This window comes from Podarcis bocagei, assembly GCF_964188305.1.
Source record: "Podarcis bocagei genome assembly, chromosome: 13".
In the NCBI taxonomy this organism is placed as follows: domain Eukaryota; kingdom Metazoa; phylum Chordata; class Lepidosauria; order Squamata; family Lacertidae; genus Podarcis; species Podarcis bocagei.
In genome coordinates, this window is record NC_138138.1 from 46,742,857 (window position 1) to 46,764,688 (window position 21,832).

The 21,832-nt window shown below is 48.2% G+C and overlaps 1 protein-coding gene across 2 annotated transcripts in view; it reads left to right on the top strand.

The window, feature by feature from the left end:
• Positions 1-21,832, top strand: part of LOC308571997 (vigilin-like) — a 56,616-nt gene extending 34,784 nt beyond the window's left edge. For both annotated transcript variants that reach the window (XM_081167707.1, XM_081167706.1), the window contains 20 exons: positions 17-124; positions 1,612-1,716; positions 2,477-2,555; positions 2,867-3,006; positions 4,483-4,587; positions 5,739-5,852; positions 6,855-6,941; positions 7,699-7,830; positions 8,660-8,878; positions 10,258-10,479; positions 11,093-11,311; positions 12,266-12,404; positions 12,488-12,615; positions 14,002-14,106; positions 16,719-16,853; positions 17,014-17,157; positions 18,037-18,216; positions 18,399-18,515; positions 19,347-19,478; positions 19,971-21,832. In XM_081167707.1, coding sequence (XP_081023833.1) covers positions 17-124; positions 1,612-1,716; positions 2,477-2,555; positions 2,867-3,006; positions 4,483-4,587; positions 5,739-5,852; positions 6,855-6,941; positions 7,699-7,830; positions 8,660-8,878; positions 10,258-10,479; positions 11,093-11,311; positions 12,266-12,404; positions 12,488-12,615; positions 14,002-14,106; positions 16,719-16,853; positions 17,014-17,157; positions 18,037-18,216; positions 18,399-18,515; positions 19,347-19,478; positions 19,971-20,063 — 2,703 coding nt within the window. In that variant the 3' untranslated portion in view covers positions 20,064-21,832. The remainder of the gene's footprint in view (positions 1-16; positions 125-1,611; positions 1,717-2,476; positions 2,556-2,866; positions 3,007-4,482; positions 4,588-5,738; positions 5,853-6,854; positions 6,942-7,698; positions 7,831-8,659; positions 8,879-10,257; positions 10,480-11,092; positions 11,312-12,265; positions 12,405-12,487; positions 12,616-14,001; positions 14,107-16,718; positions 16,854-17,013; positions 17,158-18,036; positions 18,217-18,398; positions 18,516-19,346; positions 19,479-19,970) is intronic.

Consider the following 21,832-nt stretch of genomic DNA (forward strand, 5'->3'; position numbering starts at 1 on the left):
TCTCTCACCCCACCAGGCGAAGAGTGTGATGGTAGCTGAAGTAACCGCCCCAGCCTGGTTACATCGTTTTATAATTGGAAAGAAAGGACAGAACATTGGCAGGATCACCCAGCAGCTTCCGAAGGCAAGTATCGCTTGTGCAAGAGACTGGAGTAATGGGGGTGAAACCGCATGTCTTTTCGCCGTGTTTCTGTTTCGATACGCAACGTATGATCCCTGTACCCTGAAGAAGAGCTGGGTGCCCCCCCTCCCGTGATACCCAAGCAGCAAGACATGGGCTAGGTTGAGTTACTAGGAGGCTTGGTTTGGGTGTTCTGATGTGCCAATTTGACGGATAGAATGGGCAGCTAGCAAACGAACCTGCAGGTTACTAGTCCACAAGTTTTTACTACGTGCCTCACCCATTAGACCAGGGCCAGTCACCTGTGGTGTACTGCTGGCCTCAAGGAGCAAGACTTAAGACTATAAGGAGAATCCTGCTGTATCAAGCCAAAGGCCTCCTGTTACTTGCAGGATTCAACCACACACCTCTGGGAAGCTCACAAGCAGGTTGCTCTTCCCCATGGGTTTCTCCAGCAGCTGATAACTCAGAGGCTGCTTCTAATACTAAAGGTAGCAGGTAGCCATCACGGCTAGTAGCTTTTGCTAGTCTTTCATGGGGGATTCTCATCTAATCCCCTTTTTAAAGCTGTCCAAGTCAGTGGCTGCCACTGCGTTGTGTACCACCAGATTCTATAGTTCATAGAATCATAGAGTTGGAAGAGACCACAAGGGCCATCGAGTCCAACCCCCTGCCAAGCAGGAAACACCATCAGAGCACTCCTGACATATGGTTGTCAAGCCTCTGCTTAAAGACCTCCAAAGAAGGAGACTCCACCACACTCCTTGGCAGCAAATTCCACTGTCGAACAGCTCTTACTGTCAGGAAGGTCTTCCTAATGTTTAGGTGGAATCTTCTTTCTTGTAGTTTGGATCCATTGCTCCATGTCCGCTTCTCTGGAGCAGCAGAAAACAACCTTTCTCCCTCCTCTATGTGACATCCTTTTATATATTTGAACATGGCTATCATATTCAACTACATGTTTTGTGAAGACGTTCTTCCTTTTGCCCATCCTTTTGCCTATTCAGCTTGTATTTTAGCATCGTGAGGTGGTCACCTGGAGGCAATGACTACTCGCCGCAGGAAAGTGGCAGTTTGCCAACCTGCCTTAGGCACGCAGGACATAAGAGATGCCTTTGGGGGGATTATAACAACACACAACAAGATGGAAGAAGTAAAATATTGAGATCACACATGGGTGAAGGGGAGTGGGGGGGTATATGGGAACCTATAATATCATTTATAATATAATTTGCTAATTGCGTTGTATTTACATATAGCAAAGGGAAGCCTAGAGCAATTAGATATATTTTAATTTAGGTAATCTATGTAATAGGCTTATGTTGGAAAATGAATATGGATTTTGAATTTGATGTTTGCAAAAAAAAATTGGTTTTGAAATAAAAAATTTAAAAAAACTTTTTAAAAAAGATGCCTTTGGGGGGATACTTGGGTCATCTTTTTTTTCTTCATCGGGCATATCAGAAGTTAGATTGCTTGTCCCTTTTCAGGTTCACATCGAATTCACGGACGGCGACGAGAAGATCACGCTGGAAGGACCCACCGAAGAGGTGGAGCTGGCTCAGATGCAGATCCAGGAGATTATTCGGGACCTGGTGAGCCGCTGCAGCTTCTTGCCGCAGAGTTGTCTGTTGCTGACCCAGTCGCAGGAGCATGAACCAAAATCCCACCATCTTGTGAAAAAGTTCACTTCCGCAGGAGCCCCCTAGCATAGAGTGGGGCTTGGTATATTGAGAGCTAAGATGATGATAATGAAAACAAAAATAATTTATTAATACCCCGCCCATCTGGCTGGGTTTCCCCAGCCACTCTGGGCAGCTCCCAACAGAATATTAAAAACACGATAAAACACCGAACATTAAAAACAGGGCTGCCTTCAGATGTCTTCTAAAAGTCAAACTTAGTTGGTCTCTAAGGTGCTACTGGAAGGATTTTTTTTATTTTGTTTCTAAAAGTCAGATCATTGTTTATTTCCTTGACATCTGATGGGAGGGCGTTCCACAGGGTGGGGGTAAATAAGATGCCCCCCATTAACATATGACATGGAAACCGAATCTGTTAAGAAACCTTAGGAATATGATTAGATTATAATTTTCTAACTGCCCTTCTCCACAAGGTCCCAAGGTGGGTTCCAGCAGTACAGTTATAAAAGCAGATAAAACCATTCCTGGCAGACAGGTCAGGAGAATGCTGAGAGTAGACCGGGCAGAAATAGCATCAATGCTTTTCTGCTAGGGAGTCCATATCTCCAGAGGGCACAGTAGAATTGCAACAGAGCCACTGTGGGCGGAGGCCACGAGGTGAGCTCACCATCTTCTCTTTCCCTCCTGCCCTCCCAAAAATATTCCTTTGCAGCTCGGCCGAATGGACTACACCGAAGTGCTCATCGATCAGCGGTTCCATCGTCACCTGATAGGGAAGAATGGAGCCAACAGTGAGTGCTGGTGTGCCAACACAAGCGCTGGGCAATTTGTCTTGGAGAAGTTGCGGTGGGTAGCAGCTATGTGACAATTGAGGACACCTGCCAGGCAATGTTTGCAAAGGTTTGGTGCTGGCCTCTGTGTCTCTGATCCTGCCTGTCTCTCTCTCCCTCTCTCTCTCCCCCCCCCCCAAATTTTATTATTAATTTTCCACATTTTTAAACAAACAAACAAACAAACACAAATCATAGCTGAACTTGATCCAAAATTAATACCATAGTAATCCTGCCTGTCTCTCTCTCTCTCCCCTTCTACGTGCTGCCAGTCAACCGCATCAAGGAACAGCACAAAGTCTCCGTCCGCATCCCGCCCGACAACGAGAAGAGCAGCCTGATCCGGATTGAGGGAGACCCGCAAGGGGTTCAGCTGGCCCGCAAGGAGCTGCTGGAGATGGCTGCTCGCATGGTAAGGGAGAGGCCAGCATCTCGGCTGGTACCCTCGTCTCTTGCTTCGTCTCCCCAGGCTGGAGTTAGGATGGAAGAAGAAGCAGGAGCCAATCAGGAAGAGGGAAGGGGAGATTGGAAGGGGAAATGCAGGGCAGTGGGAGGGGGTGAGGTTGGAGGGGTTACAGGGGTGAATAAGATCTTATTTGGTGGGGGGTGGAGATGGAGGGCTAAGAACTCAGTATTTATTCTTTCAATTTGTATCCCGTCCTCGTCCCAAAGAAGCCCAGGCCAGCAAACACATCTATATTTATGTTTATTTTACTTTTATTTTATCTTGATAATAATTTTATTAGTTTTCAATTACAGTCCAATAACAGCCTTGTTTTTAACACTGCCAAATTATAATACATTTACTAATACCAATCGTTCAGATACTGAATTATATAATTTAGGTTCCACCCTGCCCACCCCCAGCATGCTAGAATTGCTGGTTTGATGGTTTTCTTTATTTCTGCGTTCCAAAATCTTACTAATTTCTATTACATTCCGGTCAAAATAATAATCCTTTATACAACAACTGCAATATTAATAGCATCTATTCATGTTAACACATCAAATGATTTATAAAACAACACTCAAACTATATCCTTGTTCTTCCTGTGTGCGGCAATTATTCTCTCTGTGATGTTTCTTCCTGTCCTTGTAAAATGTGATTTCTATTTCTGTTTTAAAGAGCATTCTAAAAATTGTTCTAAAATATACTCTCAGCTTGAAGAGATGCCATGAACAGTGATTTTCAGACATCAAACACCTGGGTCAACAGGGATGCTTTTAGATTCCTTCTGGGAGTCCCTTAAGGAGGGTGGCAGGCGCTTCGCATCAGCGAGGGTGTTCCACAAATGTGGAGCCATCACTGAAAAGGCCCTGTTGGTAAATTTCCAGCTAGGCATCACCCCCACCACCACCACCACCAAGCCCTCACTGATTGTCAGCGCTGATAGTCAGCTTCTGCCAAAGCAGGCAAGATTAGACTAAATTTGAGCAGTGATCTGGCTCCATGCAAACCAGAGCCTCTTAAAGTGGAAATATTCTGCCTTCTGTAGGGTCAGAGCAGCACATAGCGAGGTGAATTGGTTGGAAAGTTGGGCTTAGGAACCTGGGAGAGCAGGGTTCGAATCTCCACTTGGCCGTGAAGCTCACTAAGGTGACCTCAGGCTAGCCACCTCCTCTCAATTTCATTGTGAGGATGGAACGGGGAGGGCGGAGAACCATGTATTCCACCTTGAAGCTCCTTAAAGGAAGGGTGTGATAGAAATAAAATAAAAGAAAGGGAAATAATACGACAGATAAAGGAGGCGGGACTCTGGGTGCTTCTTCGTGGATCCCCTCCCAGAATCTTTTGCACAAGGACAGTGCTTGTAGCAGCCCCATTGAGCAGGAAGGAGTCTCTCTCAGGGCGGATGCAGCTGACTGGTTGTGTGGGCTTCTGTCCTAGGAAAACGAACGCACGAAGGACCTCATAATCGAGCAGCGCTTCCACCGAACCATCATTGGGCAGAAAGGCGAGAAAATCAAGGAGATCCGTGACAAGTTTCCTGAGGTAGGAAAGAAAAAAATATTACATTTATATATATTTTTGTCATGAAAGTCTACTCAGTATTGATCCAGAGTAGATTCCAATGTATAGTTAGCAGAGTGAAAACTTAAACACGTTGCAAGATTCCCCAAAAATGGACCAGAGGCAATTAATATTTCATCCAGCAGAGCTTTACTGCTACTGAAGGCAAATGAGCATAATAGTCACAAATCCAATGCATTCAGGATTGGCACTGTCCATAAGAAATCCAGGTTATTTATGTATGCCACTACAGCAGCTTGTGTTTTGCTAGCCCAAAAATGGAAAACAAGCAAAGTCCCAACTAAAGAAGAATGGCAACTTAAACTGATGAAATAGCTTGCGGACTTAACATATAGAATAAGAGAACAAGAAGAACATATGTTTAAAGAAGATTGGAAAATGTTTATTGAATATATGGAGGAAAATTGTGTTTATTTGAAAACTTGGGCAGCATTAAGATAAATTCAACAGTGTAAATAAGTTTTGGTGGATGCAATAATGGAATATTTGAATGGTTTAGTTTATATAAAATATGCAGGGATGTATGTTGTGCAATGAACCATGGAAAGAGAAGAAAGGAAGTCATTGATATTATAAGGATGCTTAAATGAGTATTCAAAATTGTAAAACTGAAAATTTAATAAAAATTATATATATGAACGAAATATAGTGGAACCTTAGGTTATGGCGGGGATCCTTTCCGGAGGCCCCGCCGCAACCCGAAAATGATGCACATCGAAGCGACGCGTCTGCACATGCGCAAGTGGTGAACCCGGAAGTAACCTGTTCCGGTACTTCCGGGTTTGCTGCAGACGTTCGCCAAGGCAGACGCAGAACGAGGTTTGACTGTAGAGAAGTATGGGCAATACCTGATTGAAAGTCAGAGGATAAGGACTTGGCACTCTTTGTTATAACTCATTGTTGTGCATGGAGAGAGGGAAAGCCGAGTTAAAGATGCAAAGCAACTTGTAGCTGCTGTCATTGCCTTACCCTGCACAATCTCCAGAGTTGCATAGCAGCTTAGAAGCTCACGTTTTTAACTCTGTCCTCATTTAATCCCTCCCCACGAAAGAAGGGGACTCTAGGTGCCTACCCCTTGACTCTGCGCACTGATAACTGCTCCACCCCTACAGGTTATCATCAACTTCCCAGACCCCTCTCAGAAGAGCGACATCGTGCAGCTACGTGGGCCCAAGAACGAAGTGGAAAAGTGCGCCAAGTATCTCCAGAAAGTCATTGCGGAGCTGGTGAGTTCCACCTGGTTAGGCTTGCAGATGAACAGGGCCGCTGCTTGGCCCCCCCCCCTTTGCTCAACATGACGGAATCCCATCGGGGTGAAACCCACCCTTTCCCCCAAGAACTGGGCTATTTGGGACGGGAGGGAGGAGGGGAAGGGTGTATTTTTCTGCTGTCTTGCTGAAGTGTTGCTGCTCCGCCAGGTGTGCTTCTTTTGCCCATGCAAGTGGCCTTGGGAGGTACCACCTCATGTGGTCAGAAAGGGGGTAGCACAGTGGTGGCCTGAGATGACTGGCGGGCAAAGGAAGCTTGGTTGGATACAAGGAAACTTTTTTATTTTTATTATTTAGTAGTTTATACGCCCTGTTCTTCCTCCAGGTTGGAGCACAGGACAGCTTCCGATGCAACACGCAACAGTAATCATATAAAAAAGACACAATAAAACCGAATAAAAGCATACCACCATTGTAAAAACAGCCAAACTAGGCCTGAACTCCAGCCAGTGTCTGCATCAGGTTCCAAATATCTGGACAAATAAATAAGTGAAAACATATCTAAATATAGCTAATGTGGAAGGTTGACATATTTCAGTTCAGAGAGTTTTCCATTAAACAGGGCACCACCTCTGAGAAGGCCCTGTCTCATTCCTTATTGGAATAATAATCCATAATTATTTCTATATTCATTAATTCATACCTATTTCCATATCTTCCGGTCTCATTTCCTATTGCCCATGATTTCCCGCCCTAATTTAAAAAGAAAAGTCCCTTCCATTTTTGCTTCTTCCATTCTTTCTCCAGGAGAATTGCCCGAAACCTGGTGGCTTTGTCCTTTGAGTTTGCCCTTTGCCCTTGCACCCAGGATCCTTTCTGTCTCAGCTCTATCTCTGCCATCTCAAGATGCTTCTGAAAGTCTCTATCAATGGTTCCATACCTCTCCTCCAGCATTGTCTGTCTCACTCATCCAGGCACCATATTTAACTTCATGGATTTTCTTCTTCTTCTTTGCCTTAGGTTGAAAACAGTTTTTCTATTCCAGTCCCTATCTTCAAGCAGTTCCACAAGAACATTATTGGGAAAGGAGGCGCCAACATCAAAAAGGTAAAAGTGTGTGGGGGGGTTTCCTCCTTCCGATTTCCTCCCCTCCCCCAAGAACTGGGCTTGGGGTGGTAGTGTCTCAGTTTCTGAGGAAGGAAGTAGTTTCTGTGGGTAGAGGTCCAAGCCAGTTAAGAATCGGAGAGTCAGTTCCAGCATGTTGGCCTGACGCCTCTGATGTTGTAAAGAACCAATGCAAACCTCTGGAGCTTTGGTCTGAGGGGTCCTAACCAACTGCTGCTGTCGGACAACGGTCTGCTCACTTGGTCACTGCAGGTGGCGCTGCGGTCTAAACCACTGAGCCTCTTGGGCTTGCCGATCAGAAGGTTGTTGGTTCGAATCCCTGAGACGGGGTGAGCTCCCATTGCCCTGTCCCAGCTCCTGCCAACCTAGCAGTTCGAAAGCACACCAGTGCAAGTAGATAAATAGGTACCACTGTGGCGGGAAGGTCAATGGCATTTTCGTGCGCTCTAGTTTCCGTCGTGGTGTCCTGTTGTGCCAGAAGCAGTTTAGTTATGCTGGCCACATGACCCGGAAAGCTGTGTGTGGACAGACACCGGCTCCCTCGGCCTGAAACCAAGATGAGCGCCGCAGCCCCATAGTCGCCTTTGACTGGACTTAACCGTCCAGGGGCCCTTTACCTTTTACCTGCTCACCTGCCTGCCTCCCTCTTCCAAGCCATTGTCAAGGGCTGCTCCTTGTCGAGTCCCTTACGGTAGCCTAGCCTTGAGGGTCTGGGTTTGATGTTGTCTCTTCACAATAGATTCGAGAGGAAACCAATACCAAGATTGACCTCCCCACAGAAAACAGCAACTCGGAGGTGATCCTGATCACTGGGAAGAAGGCCAACTGCGAGTGCGCCCGGGACCGCATCCTGGCTATCCAGAGGGAGCTGGTGGGTGTGTGAAGCAGTTTCCTCCTGTTAGTCTTTCCAGATCCCAAGGAAACGGCTTGGACATGTTCCAGTCTCTAACACAACGGCTGCAGTTGGAAGTCACGCTATCAAACCACAGTTTATTGTGACAGGAGTGAGCCTAGCCTCTCCTCGGGGGTGCATGTTCACTCCTTCATCACCTTGGAGATGAGGTCAGAAGTTCTCAGCTTCCGTTTTAGATTAACCGTGGCTTGGTATGTTATCCAAACCTTAACAGACCGGTTGATCTTAACTCTGGCTTGTTTGGAACCAAGGCACCATCTAACCGTGGTTTGATGAAACTGCCTTGTTTCAACAAACCATGGATAGGATTAACTACAGTTTTAGGTCTGGCTGCAATGAATAGAAAATTGGAACCAAAAGCTTCCACATTAAGCACTGGAAGTAAAAGCTTCAATTGTTTTCCTTGCCGTGCCAGTGGAAGTGGGGAGATTCAGTGCCTAGGGGAAGGCTACATTTGTTCTTTCCACAATAAGCCATGGTTTATGGTGACGACTGTTTGGATTGGGCCAAAGGCAATCTGTTGCATGTTGTATGGGGGGCTGCTCTTGGGACACCCCTGTTTCCAGATCTTTTAATCCCTTGCTTCTGCCATTGGATGCAAGTTCAGCAGTTTCTTGTATCTTAGTTAATTGTTTGCTCGCCTTGAACCTTACAGGAAAGGCAGGATATTAAAATTTTACGGCAATTGCTTTGGAAGCAAGTGCCAACTTTGGCCTTGGAGACAGGGTTTTGTAGCCCTTGTCTCTCTCTATTTCTGTCTCTCTATCACCCACCCCTTCCCTCCCAGGCTAACATAAAAGAAGTGGATGTGTCTATACCAGCCAAGCTACATAACTCCCTGATCGGGGCCAAGGGGCGGCTAGTGCGCTCCATCATGGAGGAGTGTGGTGGGGTGCACATCCACTTCCCTTCCGAGGGGTCGGGCAGCGACAAGGTCACCATCCGAGGGCCTGGCGAGGAGGTGGAGAAAGCGAAAAGGCAGCTGCTGCAGATCGCGGAAGAGAAGGTACCAAATATATCGGAGGTTGCCCGGTGTTATCAGTGGGAGAGCGTGGGGAGAAAACAGCTGTTTTTTGGCAGTCAAGTTGCTACGATAACAGAGGGCATCCTTCACACCTCCCCATTTTCCTTTGAGCCATGGGCACACCTTTAAAAGCAGAATTATACCAATTTAATCAGTCACGGCTTCCCCGCCAAAAAAACAGAATCCTGGGAACTGTAATTTGTTAAAGATGCTTGAGAGCTGTTAGAATAGAATTGTGGAGTTGGGAGTCCAGCCCCATGGAATGCAGGAATCTCAGCTAGATCCATTTCCCCCTCACAGAGGTACAGCTCTCAAACCACTCAGAGAAAGGGGAAGATGGGTCTCCTCTAACAAGTCTCAAACTCCCAATTTCCAGGATTTTGAGGGGGAATCCACAACCGTTTAAAGTGGTATAATAGCACTTTAAATAGCGTGCGAATGTGGCCTTAAAACTCCATATTGCAGCTCCATTTGCTTTCCTAAATTGCTAGCCTATGAAGGCATGATTTCAAAGGCACACAACATGGTTTGAAGCGAAGTATGTCCCTCCCGGGTCAGATGTTGGATGGGAGGTCACCCTGCTTACCCCCCCCCTTTAATCTGGCTGTGGTTCCTTGATGGAAGGAAGGAAGGACTGGAATTTAAATGTAATAAATCAAAGACATGGAAATAATCCCTAGAAAAACAGCCGGATTTTAAAACTGCGGTCCATCGCACAAAGAGCTTGGATCATTCATGGCCACACAGAGCAGATAAAAAAATAATGAGCAACTATCTGTCCTGGTTGCAGTTAGTGGAAATGCATTTTAGGAGTTCTTCTGCGGCTTATCTCGCCTATGATTCCTATGAGACAAAACCCCTCCCCCTTTTCGAAGTGGTTGTGCTTGAGGCTGCTGCAGCTAACAGTATAATTTTAACTCTGCCCTAGTTTTTGCGTTCCTTCCCACACTTCTAATGTTTTTATTTGTATTGTGACATAGTTGTACACCGCCTTGAGATTTGACATGAGAGGTGGTTTGCCATTTTTATCGATTAGGCTGATCAGTCCCACGTTGCCGAGGTCTCCAGCTGACTTAAATCTGCAGACATTCAAAAAAACCCCCACAAATTCAGAATTCTTGTAAAACGTTAACATCCTCACACAGACTTGTTGTGCATGGAAATGTTTTTTTTAAAATGAATAAGTAGCGTGCCGATTCCACGGGTTGGATCGGCTGCACAGAAAACTGTCCGGAAAGTGCTTCCCTTGGCAGCGAGTTCTACAGTTCGGTTTAGGAGGCAGGAGTAATTATTTGTGCCACAGAGCAGGGCGCTCCTTGCCAAGCTTTCAGCTGCCCACCCTCTGCCCTCTCCACCCGCAGCAAATCAACAACCACTCGGCAGAGCTGCACGCCAAGCCAGAGTACCACAAATTCCTGATCGGGAGAGGGGGCGCCAACATCCGCAGAGTGAGGGACCGCACCGGTGCCCGCATCATCTTCCCCAGCCCCGACGACAAGGACCAGGAGATCATCGCCATTGTGGGGAAGGAAGATGCGGTGCGGCAAGCCCAGCATGAACTGGAAAGCCTCATTTGCAACCTGGTATATATTTATATATGAGTGTGGATGCTCGGCTGTTTCATTTGCATCTGGTTTGGATGGTTATATGCATGCCCAGCATACAGCACCCCTAGAATTGGTTTGGGTAAACGGCAGCCTAGCAATTGCTTAGCCACCAGCCGCTAACTAGCTATCGAGTTGGTAGCATTCAGCGGCACAGTGGTTAGTGCTGGACTTGGACCTGGAAGATCAGGGTTCAATCCCCACTGGGCCACGGAGCTTCCTGGGGTGAGCCTGGGCCTCCTCTCGGCCTGACCTACCTCTCAGGGTTGTTGTGGGGTTTAAATGAGGAGGGGGAGAACCATGCCCATCACCTTGAGCTTCTTGGAGAAAATGCAGGATATGAATCAATAAACGTGAGCAGCAATACTAGGCTGACTTCCACCCGGAAACCTCCATAAAGCTCATTGCCCCCAATCTCCTTGCCAAAGGACTACTAGTCGTCCGGAAAGAGCCCAAACCTTTGGAGAGTGAGATTGCGCAAAGCTTGGATAGCGTCCCTTTTCCGCATTGGCCATGATTTGGGGGAGAGACTGTAGCCGTGGAAGGAGAGGCTACCGGGCCCTTCCCCCCACCTCCTCTTCCTGCCCCCCAGGATAACGTCATCGAGGATTCCATGATGGTTGACCCCAAGTACCACCGCCACTTTGTGGCGCGCCGGGGGCACGTGCTGCGGGAGATTGCGGAGGAGTACGGCGGGGTTGCGGTGAGCTTCCCCCGGACGGGCGTCCAGAGCGACCGCGTGATGCTGAAGGGAGCGAAGGACTGCGTGGAAGCTGCCAAGAGACGCATCCTGGAGATCATCAGCGACCTGGTAGGCCTCCGTTTCCAGAGTCTGGGTCAGAAAGGGCGTTTGGAAAGACCAATTCAAAGTGCTGGTTTTGACCTATAAAGCCTTAAACGGCTCAAGACCGCAATACCTCAAGGACCACCTCTTTCCATATACAGTGGTACCTCAGGTTAAGTACTTAATTCGTTCTGGAGGTCCGTTCTTAACCTGAAACTGTTCTTAACCTGAAGCACCACTTTAGCTAATGGGGCCTACTGCTGCCGTGGCGCCGCTGGAGCCCAATTTCTGTTCTCATCCTGAAGCAAAGTTCTTAATCTGAAGCACTATTTCTGGGTTAGCGGAATCTGTAACCTGAAGCGTATGTAACCTGAGGTACCACTGTAAACCTACCCGGACCTTGTGATCATCTTCTGAGGCCCTCCTTCGTGTGCCTCCTCCTTGAGAGGTCCAGGGGGTGGCAACATGAGAACGGGGCCTTCTCAGCAGTGGCTCCCCATTTGTGGAATGCTCTCTCCAGGGAAGTTCACCTGGCGCCTTCATTATACACCTTTTTAGCCAGGCCTTTGGTTGATCCGATTTACATCCTATGCCCTTTTAAAATGTGTGTTTTTTTGGGGGGGGGCTATTGGGTGGTTGTTTTAATTTTCATTAGGTATTTTGTGGTTTAATATCTTGATTTGTACCCCCTGTATAGGGCGGTACATAAATTCAATTAATAATAATATTAATAATAACAGCAAAAACAACAACCCCCTCTTTCCAACATGTGTCATGTTGTAATTCTCTTTTAAGATGAGAACGATACCTTAAGCTGCAGGTTGGCGACCGTGCAGGATTGAAATCCCTTTCCCCCTCTGTTGGCTTCAAAGTCGCCGCAAGCACACTTAGCCCCGATGCCCCTTCCCTGCAACCTTAACTCGCCTTGCTCGCCCCGTCCCACTTTTTTCTTTTTCTTTTTGCTTCCCATCTCTTCTCCAGGAAGCCCAGGTGGTCCTTGAGTGCGTCATCCCGCAGCGCTTCCACCGGGTCGTCATGGGAGCCAAAGGTTACAAGGTGCAGCAGATCACTCGGGACCACGACGTGCTGATCAAGTTCCCGGAGCGAGATGACAATTCAGGTAGAGGGGATGGCAGGTAGAGGGGAGGGGAGATTCCATGCAGGGAAATATTTTCACCTGGTTTTCTCCCCACCCCCCGCTAGGTTCAGAAGCACAGTCTCAGGAAAACGGCGACATCAGCCCCGAGCTGGACTCTGCCCCCCGCAAATGTGACATCATCCTTATCTCGGGGCGCAAGGAGAAATGCGAGGCGGCGCGGGCAGCTCTGCTGGTAGGAATCTTCTCTCTCTGTCCTGGGCGAGTATAGAAAAGGCCCTCTCCTTGGTCCACCCCCCTTCAGACCTTCCTCAGAAGGTGGGGGGAGTACCTGGAGGAGGACCTCTGATGTTGATCTAAGTCTAAAGACAGCTTTCTCCAAGCTGCTGCCCTCCTGATGTTTTGAACTGAAGCTCTTCATGGGTCCTGACCAGCATAGTCAAGGATGATGGGGAGAGAGGGGGATCACAGTCCAGCAACAGCTGTAAGGTGCATCAGTTTGGGCAATGCTGAGAATACAGAGGCCCAGGCAGGTTCATGGCAGGGGAGGAATTTGGTCAAGCCCTGAACTGAGTATACAGTTGGAGAAAAGAGGCAAAATATTGGGGACCTTATTGTTCTTTGGATGCCCAGTCAGGGCAACCTGCCCATAGGGAGTGTTTTGATTTGGACTTTTTTGCTCGGTTGGGCTACCTTCGGCACCGTGAGAGTGTAAGCAGAGCCTTGTTGGGGTCAGGCCCGCATCCTACTTAGTCCAGCCTCCTGATCTCAAAGCGGCCGACCTGTTGCCTCTGGGAAGACTGCAAGCTGGGTGCGATTCCCAGCATCTGGAGATGGCATGATCCCTTGTGCTTTTCGCCATTTGGGTTCCCGCCTTTCACAGTTCTTAGGGAGCGAGATCACAAGGTGTGTTCCCTACCTAATACTGTTAGAATTCCTGCTCCATGATTGCAGTCATGGGATTGTTGTCTTTCACATGACGTTATGTTTTGACTCCACAGAGTGGGAAGTGATGGAGACAGGATGTTTGTGTTACTGTGTTCCGTGAAGTGGGACTATTGTCCTTTGTTCTTTTTCTCTTTGCTGTCTGATGCTAGAGAGAGAGGGAGTCATGTTGCAGTGCTCCGTGTGTGTTTATATGTAAATAAAGTAGATTAGCCAAAATGCTGAGTTGCTGAGGTCTGTCACGCGAAATGCGCAAACTCTGCGGATCCCTAAGTGTGCCGATGTCTGTTGGCATCAGCCGCTGTGATGTTCAGGCTGAAGAAAGCTTTTGAAGCTCCCGAACGATTGACCAGGAGGGAGAGAACATGCCAGTCGGGCATGTGTCTCTGCCAGGGTCCTACTTGAGTGTAGGCTAAATACATGGGTAGGGTAGGTACAAAAGTGCCATAGAGATGAGGCGGGGCCTGATCCAGGGTTGTGAGCCTGCATGTGTTACTCCAGCCTTGCTCTGTTGGTTTTTCACTTCTGTGAACTGCCCTGAGACCTCCGGGTATAGGGCGGTATATAAATTCAATAAATAAAAATAAATAAAATAAAAAGGAGCCTCTATAGACATGGAGCACCAAAACAACTCTGAAGCTCCCTGCAGAAATCCTTACTCTTCTTAACCTTCCAGGCTCTGGTTCCCATCACAGTGGACGTGGAGGTCCCCTTTGACCTCCATCGCTACATCATTGGGCAGAAGGGAGCCGGCATTCGCAAGATGATGGAGGAGTACGAGGTAGGAACACGTGGTCCTCCTTCCAGCCCTGCTTGCGGCCTCAGCATTGCCTTTGGCGTACTCAATGTTTTTTTCCTGGGGGGGGGGGGATGCAGATTCATTTTGTGAATCTTTGTACTTTTGTCCATTTACTGTACAGTGGACGCTCGGGTTACGAACGTGATCCGTGCGGGAGGCACGTTCACAACCCTCAGCGCCACATCTGTGTATGCGCAGGTTGCGATTTGGCGCATGCTCAAAGCACGATTTAGTGCTTCGGCGCATGCGCAAGCGCCGAAACCTGTTCCAGTACTTCCGGGTTTCGGCGCTTCTGTAATCCGAAAACGCGCAACCTGAAGCATCTGTAACCCGAGGTATGACTGTATATTTATTTTTGCTGATTTGAACGATAAAATGGTGATTTCCTTGAGTCAAAATGAGAGTACCCCTAAACATTTTTTTAAAGAAAAAAAGCACTGGGCCTACCTTTTCCTTTAAATGCTGTGTGTGTGTGTTCTGGGTTCGCTGTCGATGGTATAGGAAGCTTCAGCGGTCTGCAACCAGATTGACTAGGGAGCCAAATCATAGACTCACAGAATCGTAAAGTGGGAAGGGATGCCAAGGGTCATCCAGCCCCAACGGCCTGCAATACAGGAATATCAACTAAAGCAATCCATTGCAGGTGGCCAACCCACCTCTGCTTAAAAACCTCCAAGGAAGGAGGGTCCACCAGCTCCTGAGGGAGCCCATTCCGCTGTCAGACAGCTCTTACTGTCAGAAAGTTGTAACTTGCAGCCCTACCCCCTGGAGCAGGAGAAAACAAGCTTGCTCTGCATTTCACGTGGCAGCCCTGGGCTTCCTTGTGACAGATCAGGTTCCCGTGATAGCAGCACATCTACGTTAACCCTGCCACAGCTAAGGAAGTATGAGAATAGGAGGGGAAGGGGTGAAGACACAAGCGCACTGCAAAATGTGTGTTTGTGTCTGTCGCCAGCAAGGCTGCCCTGTTGCTTTCAGAGAGGGCACTGCCCACAAGGGGGCACTGCAAACAAATGTCGTACAGTGGTACATCTGGATGCGAATGGGATCTGTTCTGAAGCCCCGTTCGCATCCAGAGCAGAACGCAACCCGCGGGTCGCGATTCGCCGCTTCTGGGCATGCGCGTGACATCATTTTGAGCATCTGCGCATGCGTGAGCGACGAAACCTGGAAGTAACGTGTTCCATTAATTTCCGGTCGTCGCAGCGCAACCCGAAAACGCTCAACTTGAAGCAACTTTAACCCAAGGTATGACTGTATGTAGAAAGCCCTTTTGGGGGAAATTTTGGTTGGGCCCAGTTCACAGCAAGCGGCTTTTCCAAGGTACATAGTTTACTGAGCACTTATTTAAAGAGGACTGGTGGGTGATTTAAGAACTTTAAAAAAAAAAAAATTAGTTGGCTCATTAATCATCTGTAATTTACCAAGTTACCCAACACTAGAAAGTTAAACCTAGGTACCTCTTTTTTGGGGAGACCCTTTTGTTTGACCAGCATTGAACCAGGACTGAGCCTTTAGTGTGGCAGACCCTGCCTTGAGGCACAGTGTGGTGTAGTGGTTAAGAGCGGTAGTCTCGTAATCTGGGGAACCGGGTTCGCTTCCCTGCTCCTCCACATGCAGCGGCTGGGTGACCTTGGGCTAGTCACACTTCTTCGAAGTCTCCCAGCCCCACTCACCTCACAGAGTGTTTGTTGTGGTGGAGGAAGGGAAAGGAGAATGTTAGCCGCTTTGAGACTCCTGAAGGGGAGTGGAAGGCGGGATATCAAATCCAAACTACTCCTCCTCCTCTTCTTCTTCTTTGCCAAAGAGACGTCTGGCAGGGCTCCTCTCTGCCTCCATTAGGGCACCTTTTCAAAGCTGCTGTCCAGACAGACCTTTGGGACGAGGACTTTTTTAAAAAACAAAACCAAGCTGTTCATGGTGGTGGTGGTCTTATGTTGTTGTTTTTGTATTTTGTCTTCCATCTTGCTGCATTTTCTATGCAGTGTAAATGATATTTAAAAGAATAAAACTTAATGGGCAGTTAAGCTAGATCAGGAAACTAGAACTGTGTGTTTGTAGAGGCTTTTTGTTCTGAAGATTATGCTACTTAATTATAGGTGTGTTTAGCTGCCTGTTTTAGTCTGGGTGGATTCCAGGGAATGCATATATTTTTATATAATTCACTCATGTTTGGTGTAATTGTACTTGAGAAATGATGTGAAGGGAGAGGCCTGCTGCTTCCTCCAGTGGCAGCAGCAGAAAGTAGTTTGTAGGAGAGGACTCTGTGGAGCACCTGAGGGAGGGACTTTCATAACCACTCTGAGAACAGGCCTTTGCAAAGGATCCTGGGAACATTGCATCTAACTTGGAACACTTCGAAAGCCTAATGGGAGCCTTTGAGATGCGCCGTTCGTCCCAGAGCAGGGAACATTATATTTGCATATTAGCAACGGATTTAAATGTTCTGTATACACAGTTGTTTGGGCTGGGTTATAAATTTACCTGAAGGGAAAGGTAGGAAATGACGCTAGGCCGTAGGTCCCCTGCCCCGACAGGTTTGCAGCCTGCACCGCCTTTCTTTTAAAGACAGTGACGCTTCTCCTTTTCCTCAGGTGAACATCTCGGTGCCCCAGCCTGAGCAGCAGTCGGACGTCATCAAGATCACAGGCTTGGTCCCCAATGTGGAGCGGGCCAGGGCCGGCCTCCTGGAGAGGGTCAGGGAGCTGCAGGCAGAGCAGGAAGACCGGGTAACTGCCAGAGCCCAGCACCTCAAGACATAAACCCGCCCAACCCACTGGCTTCCCAGCTGCACCGCTTCCACCCGCCAGAGCTCTGCGTGGAGTACTGAGGGATGGGTTCCTGAGGCCAGCCAGTAACTCCCGGCTTCCCTCTCCCTCTCCTCCCCAGGCGCTGCGTGGCTTCAAGCTGACGGTGAGCGTGGAACCCAAATACCACCCAAAGATCATTGGCAAAAAAGGGGCGGTCATTTCCCAGATCCGGAAGGACCATGACGTCACCATCCAGTTCCCGGATAAGGGGGATGAGAATCAGGTGAGTCTCTCTCCTTTCTTTTGCTGTGTGTCGCTGGCCCCCTCTACCCAGGGGGATTATGGGACCCAGAGAGTGGCTCCGTAATGCTCCACCACGTTCATAAAACTTGTGTATGCTCGCTTATAAGTAGAGCTGCAATTTGTTTTTGTTTTTTTTATTATTTTATTTCTATTTGTTAAATTTATTTACCGCCCTATACCCGTAGATCTCGGGGTAGTTCACAACCTACAATCACAATATGAAAACCACAAATACATAATAAAAATGAAAACAAAGGCAACACAATAAGCCCTCCTTCCACAATTCATTTAAAAGGAACATTTTGAAAAGCTTAACGCTTTGTATGTCCTTTAACCTTTATGGTACAGTGGTACCTCAGTTTTCGAATGTAATCCGTTCTGGAAGACTGTTCGACTTCTGAAACGTTCAGCAACTGAGGCACCAGGGACGGTCAACAAAGTCTATGGAGAAAATTGAAAAACATGTAGCAGAAGCCATTCGACTTTTGAGTCGCATTTGAAAACGGAAGCAATTACTCCCGGGTTGTCGGCATTCAAAAAACGAAATGTTTGGCTTCCGAGATTCTAGAAAACAGAGGTACCACTGTATGATATATTTTTATCTTTCTCTTTTCAAATGTAAGTTGCTTGGAGACCTCCAGAAGTAACAAGCGAGCAAGAAGTTTGATAAATAATAGCCTCACTTAGAATCAGATTTCCATGTTCCTAACTTTGCATAAAACCTATTTGGTCAAAGTGATGCCCATTTGTGGGGTTGCCTCCCGCCCCCCTCAATCTGTAGTGGCGAGGGAATGGGGCTTCTCTATAAGTCCCACCATCTTTTTATCTCGGTCTTTCTCCTTCCCCCGCCCGGGTCCAGGACCTCATCACGATCACCGGCTACGAGAAGAACGCCGAGGGGGCCCGGGACGCCATCTTGAAAATTGTGGCCGACCTCGAGGAGATGGTCAGCGAAGATGTCCGCTTGGATCACCGGGTTCACGCCCGTATCATTGGCGGGAGGGGCAAAGCCATCCGCAAGCTTATGGAGGAGTTTCGGGTAAGGGGCGGGGGTTGCCAGTGGCTGTTCTGTGTTTGAGGGGCAGAAGTTGCCTGACCCTTCTGCAGTCTGCCCCACCAACAATGGCGGGCAAGCAAAATCGTGACGGCCAGGCTCTCGCTCGTCCAGTCGATGCTCTTTGGACTGTGCAACTTGTGACCTTGTTCTTCTCGCCCCGGCAGGTCGACATCCGCTTTCCTCAGCCGGGTTCCAGTGACCCTGACAGAGTCACGGTCACAGGGCTGCCCGAAAACGTGGACGACGCTATAGACCACATGCTCAACTTGGAAGAGGAATATGTGAGGAGGAGGGAGATGGTTGGGAGGGCTGCTCAAGCAGCTTGATGGATGGGGGAGCTTCTAGCTATATATACACGTCTGAGAGACACCATGGGCGAGGTTCTGGCCATGTCACGGGTGCGTGGGCCAAATTAGACCGGTGGCCAGGGCTGCCCACCTGTCAAGTCACCTTGATGTCACGATGCTGTCAGGTGGTTGGCAGAGCTGGTGGTGCTTAATCAGAAAATAATCACTGTTTTATTAATGATTGGAAACCTCTTATGGGCTTTCTGCGCAAGTGAACTTGTGGTATCAGGGTATGAAGACTTTGGGGGACAGAGCTGAAGGTTGGTTTATGGAAAGTAAGAGAGTTGAATGTTACTAGGAAGTAAGAATTTTATGCAAGCTTTTAAAGCTGGTAGATGGAGAATCGGGAGTTTTTTCCTTTCCTTTTTCCTTTTCTTTCCTTTTAATTTTTCTGTTCAAGAAATGCTTGATATTTGATGTTTCCATACTGTTCTTTCTTTGTGTTCTCAAGCTTTAATAAAAATTCAAGGAAAATAATGATAAATAAAACAATGATGTCAGGGGACTGAGCGCTTTGAAGTCCCAGCAGGACTTGCAAAAAAAGAGAGCCCTGCGAGGTGCTTTGAAGTGCCTGAGGCTTTGCCTTGCTTGTGCAAGATTGGCACAAGTAGTGTAGGGGTGTGGTTGGTGGTTTGAGGGGGTGAGGGCAGCTACTGCTCCTTATTCCAGTTTTTTAAAATCTGTCTTGCATCCCGAGAGGCCCGAGAGTTGACCACAAGACTCCGCTAGCACCCTCCAATTTTAACAGGAGGCTTCTCCTTACAGATGATGGACGTGGTGGAGACCGAAGCCATGGCTGCGTATATGAAGCCTCCGTCCCGCTTGGAAGAGGAGCCCCGGGGCCCGGCCAAGGGCTTTGTGGTGCGCGATGCCCCCTGGAACGCGTCTGGGAACAAGGTATGTCTTGGGTCCGTCATCGCAACAGAGTCTGCCTTAGAAGCTGCCCGCTTTGGCCAATATTAAGAAGCACTGCATGTGAAGAAGGGGCTAAGAAAACCTCAAGACCCATGAGGCCTAGTGCCTTGGGGTCCTTTTAAAAGCGGAACCAGCTTGCTCAAAGAGCCAGTGTGGTGTAGTGGTTAAGAGCTGTAGACTCGTAATCTGGGGAACCGGGTTCGCGTCTCCGCTCCTCCACATGCAGCTGCTGGGTGACCTTGGGCCAGTCACACTTCTCTGAAGTCTCTCAGCCCCACTCACTTCACAGTGTTTGTTGTGGGGGAGGAAGGGAAAGGAGAATGTTAGCCGCTTTGAGACTCCTGAAGGGGAGTGAAAGGCGGGATATCAAATCCAAACTCTTCTTTTTCTTCTTCTTCAAAAGGCAGAGGGTCTTTGTGGCATGCACTACCCATTTAGAACCGGAAATACATCTCCCCCCCTCTCCCCTTTCAGGCCCCAGATGTGAGCAGCGCTGAAGAGTTTCCCGTCTTCGGCACTGGCGTGGTCCCCAAGCAGACGTCGGTCTGGGGCCCCAAGAAGTTCTGAGGCGGCGGGAGGCGGTGACGACGCACTGCCAGCCAAACACGGCTCCCGCCTTCCTTGGGCATCGTGGCGGCTTTCTCGCACCATCAACTCCTCTTGCTGTCGGGATGTGGCAGATTCTTCCTCCTCCTCCTCCGCCTGCACTCTCTCTTTCCATGACTCTGTGCAATCCATTAACCAATCAAAAGCCATAGCCAGCCCCCTTTCCACTTCCCTGCTGCCCCCCTTTTCCTTCTCCTCGTCGAGCCAAAGCAGGCCAGGTTGTAAGCACACAAGTGGAAACGAGCCTCATGTGACTAACTCGTTTCTCTCTCTCTCTCTCTCTCTCTCTCTCTCTCTCTCTCTCTCTCTCTCTCCCCCCCCCCCTCTCTCCCTCTCTCCCTCTCTCCATGCCAAATTTCAGGGCATTAGTCTCTCCTGCCCAAATTTGGCTGTAACACCCCTACTTACCCCTCCTGGCTGAAAAAGGAGGAGGCAAGGACTCCTTTCTTCTCTGTCTCTGACTCTGTCCTCCCAGGTGTAGGATTCTCGTACTGTCCACACACACACCTGAACCAAGGGGAAAGGCCGAATGTTTTAGGGGGACTCAAAGGACAGGCAGATCTCTTGTACTGCCACCCCTAACTTGATTGCATCCCCCTTCCCCCTAGCCAGCCAGTCTGCCTGTTAATCGCTTCTCCTCCAAGCTTGCAAATAGCCCCTCTCCCGGGCGACAAACCATTAAGATTTGAGCTGCACCATAGAGAAAGGTTTGCGGGAATCTGTGCATGTGGACCTCTGGAAGGAGACTTCCAGCTCCTGTGACCAGAAGGAGCTCTTCAGAAGCAGGGAGCACTTAGAAACTTTGGCACTCGGCAGTCTTTTGCCTCCTCTCCCACCCCCACTTTCCCCACCCAGTCTTTCTCATCCCATGGCACAGTGTAGACTAGCCTTGCCAACCTGGCTCCCTCCTGATGTTCTGGACAGCAGCTCTGACCCAGGTGGGAGCTGCTGGCTGAAACATCGGGGGAAAGGAGCGCCAGCCAAGGTTGGCAAAAGCCGGTGTCGAGTCTGTTACGACTTGCTCCTTTTCTTCTCTTTCCATTTTCAACCTCCCTTTCTCTGTCACGCTTTTTCCTCTTTCCCCTCCCTCGTCTCTTCCTCAAGATGCACTTGCTTTGAAACATTAGGGGAAAAATATGCAACATTGAACAAAAGAGAAAGTTTAAGAGCCAAGCTCTTTCTCTTCTCTTCTCTTTTCTCTCTCTCTCTCTCTCTCTCTCTCTCTCTCTCTCTCTCTCTCTCATTCAGTTTCTAGTCCACATCCAATTTCTCCAGATTTTTAAACTGTGACTTCTGGACTGTGTGTGTCTGCGTGAGTGATTGTGTGTGTGTGTGTGTGTGTGTGTGTGTGTGTGGTGGAGATGCGAGTGAGCTTAGTGGCTCCACCGACCCAACTAACCCCCGTCCCCTCTTTTTTTCTTTTCTTTTTTTGCTGTGTCAACATGACAAGGCAAAAAAAAAAGAAAAGCTATAGTGGAGCAACGTAACCAAGTTTTTGTTTTGTTTCTTTTTGAAGGCAGGGTTTTCTGGGGAGAAATAAAGAGAATTTAACAAAAATAAAAATGGCAGAGAACACTATTGGCCTTAAAAGAAAAGAAAAAAAAACAAAAGAGAGTAAAAGGGGGTGGGGAAAGGAACTTAATGTTTAAGGAAATATGCAAACTCTGTAGGTCACATGATGGTGACTGTGGACTTTTCTAATTCCAAATAAAAATGGAGCGAAAAACTGA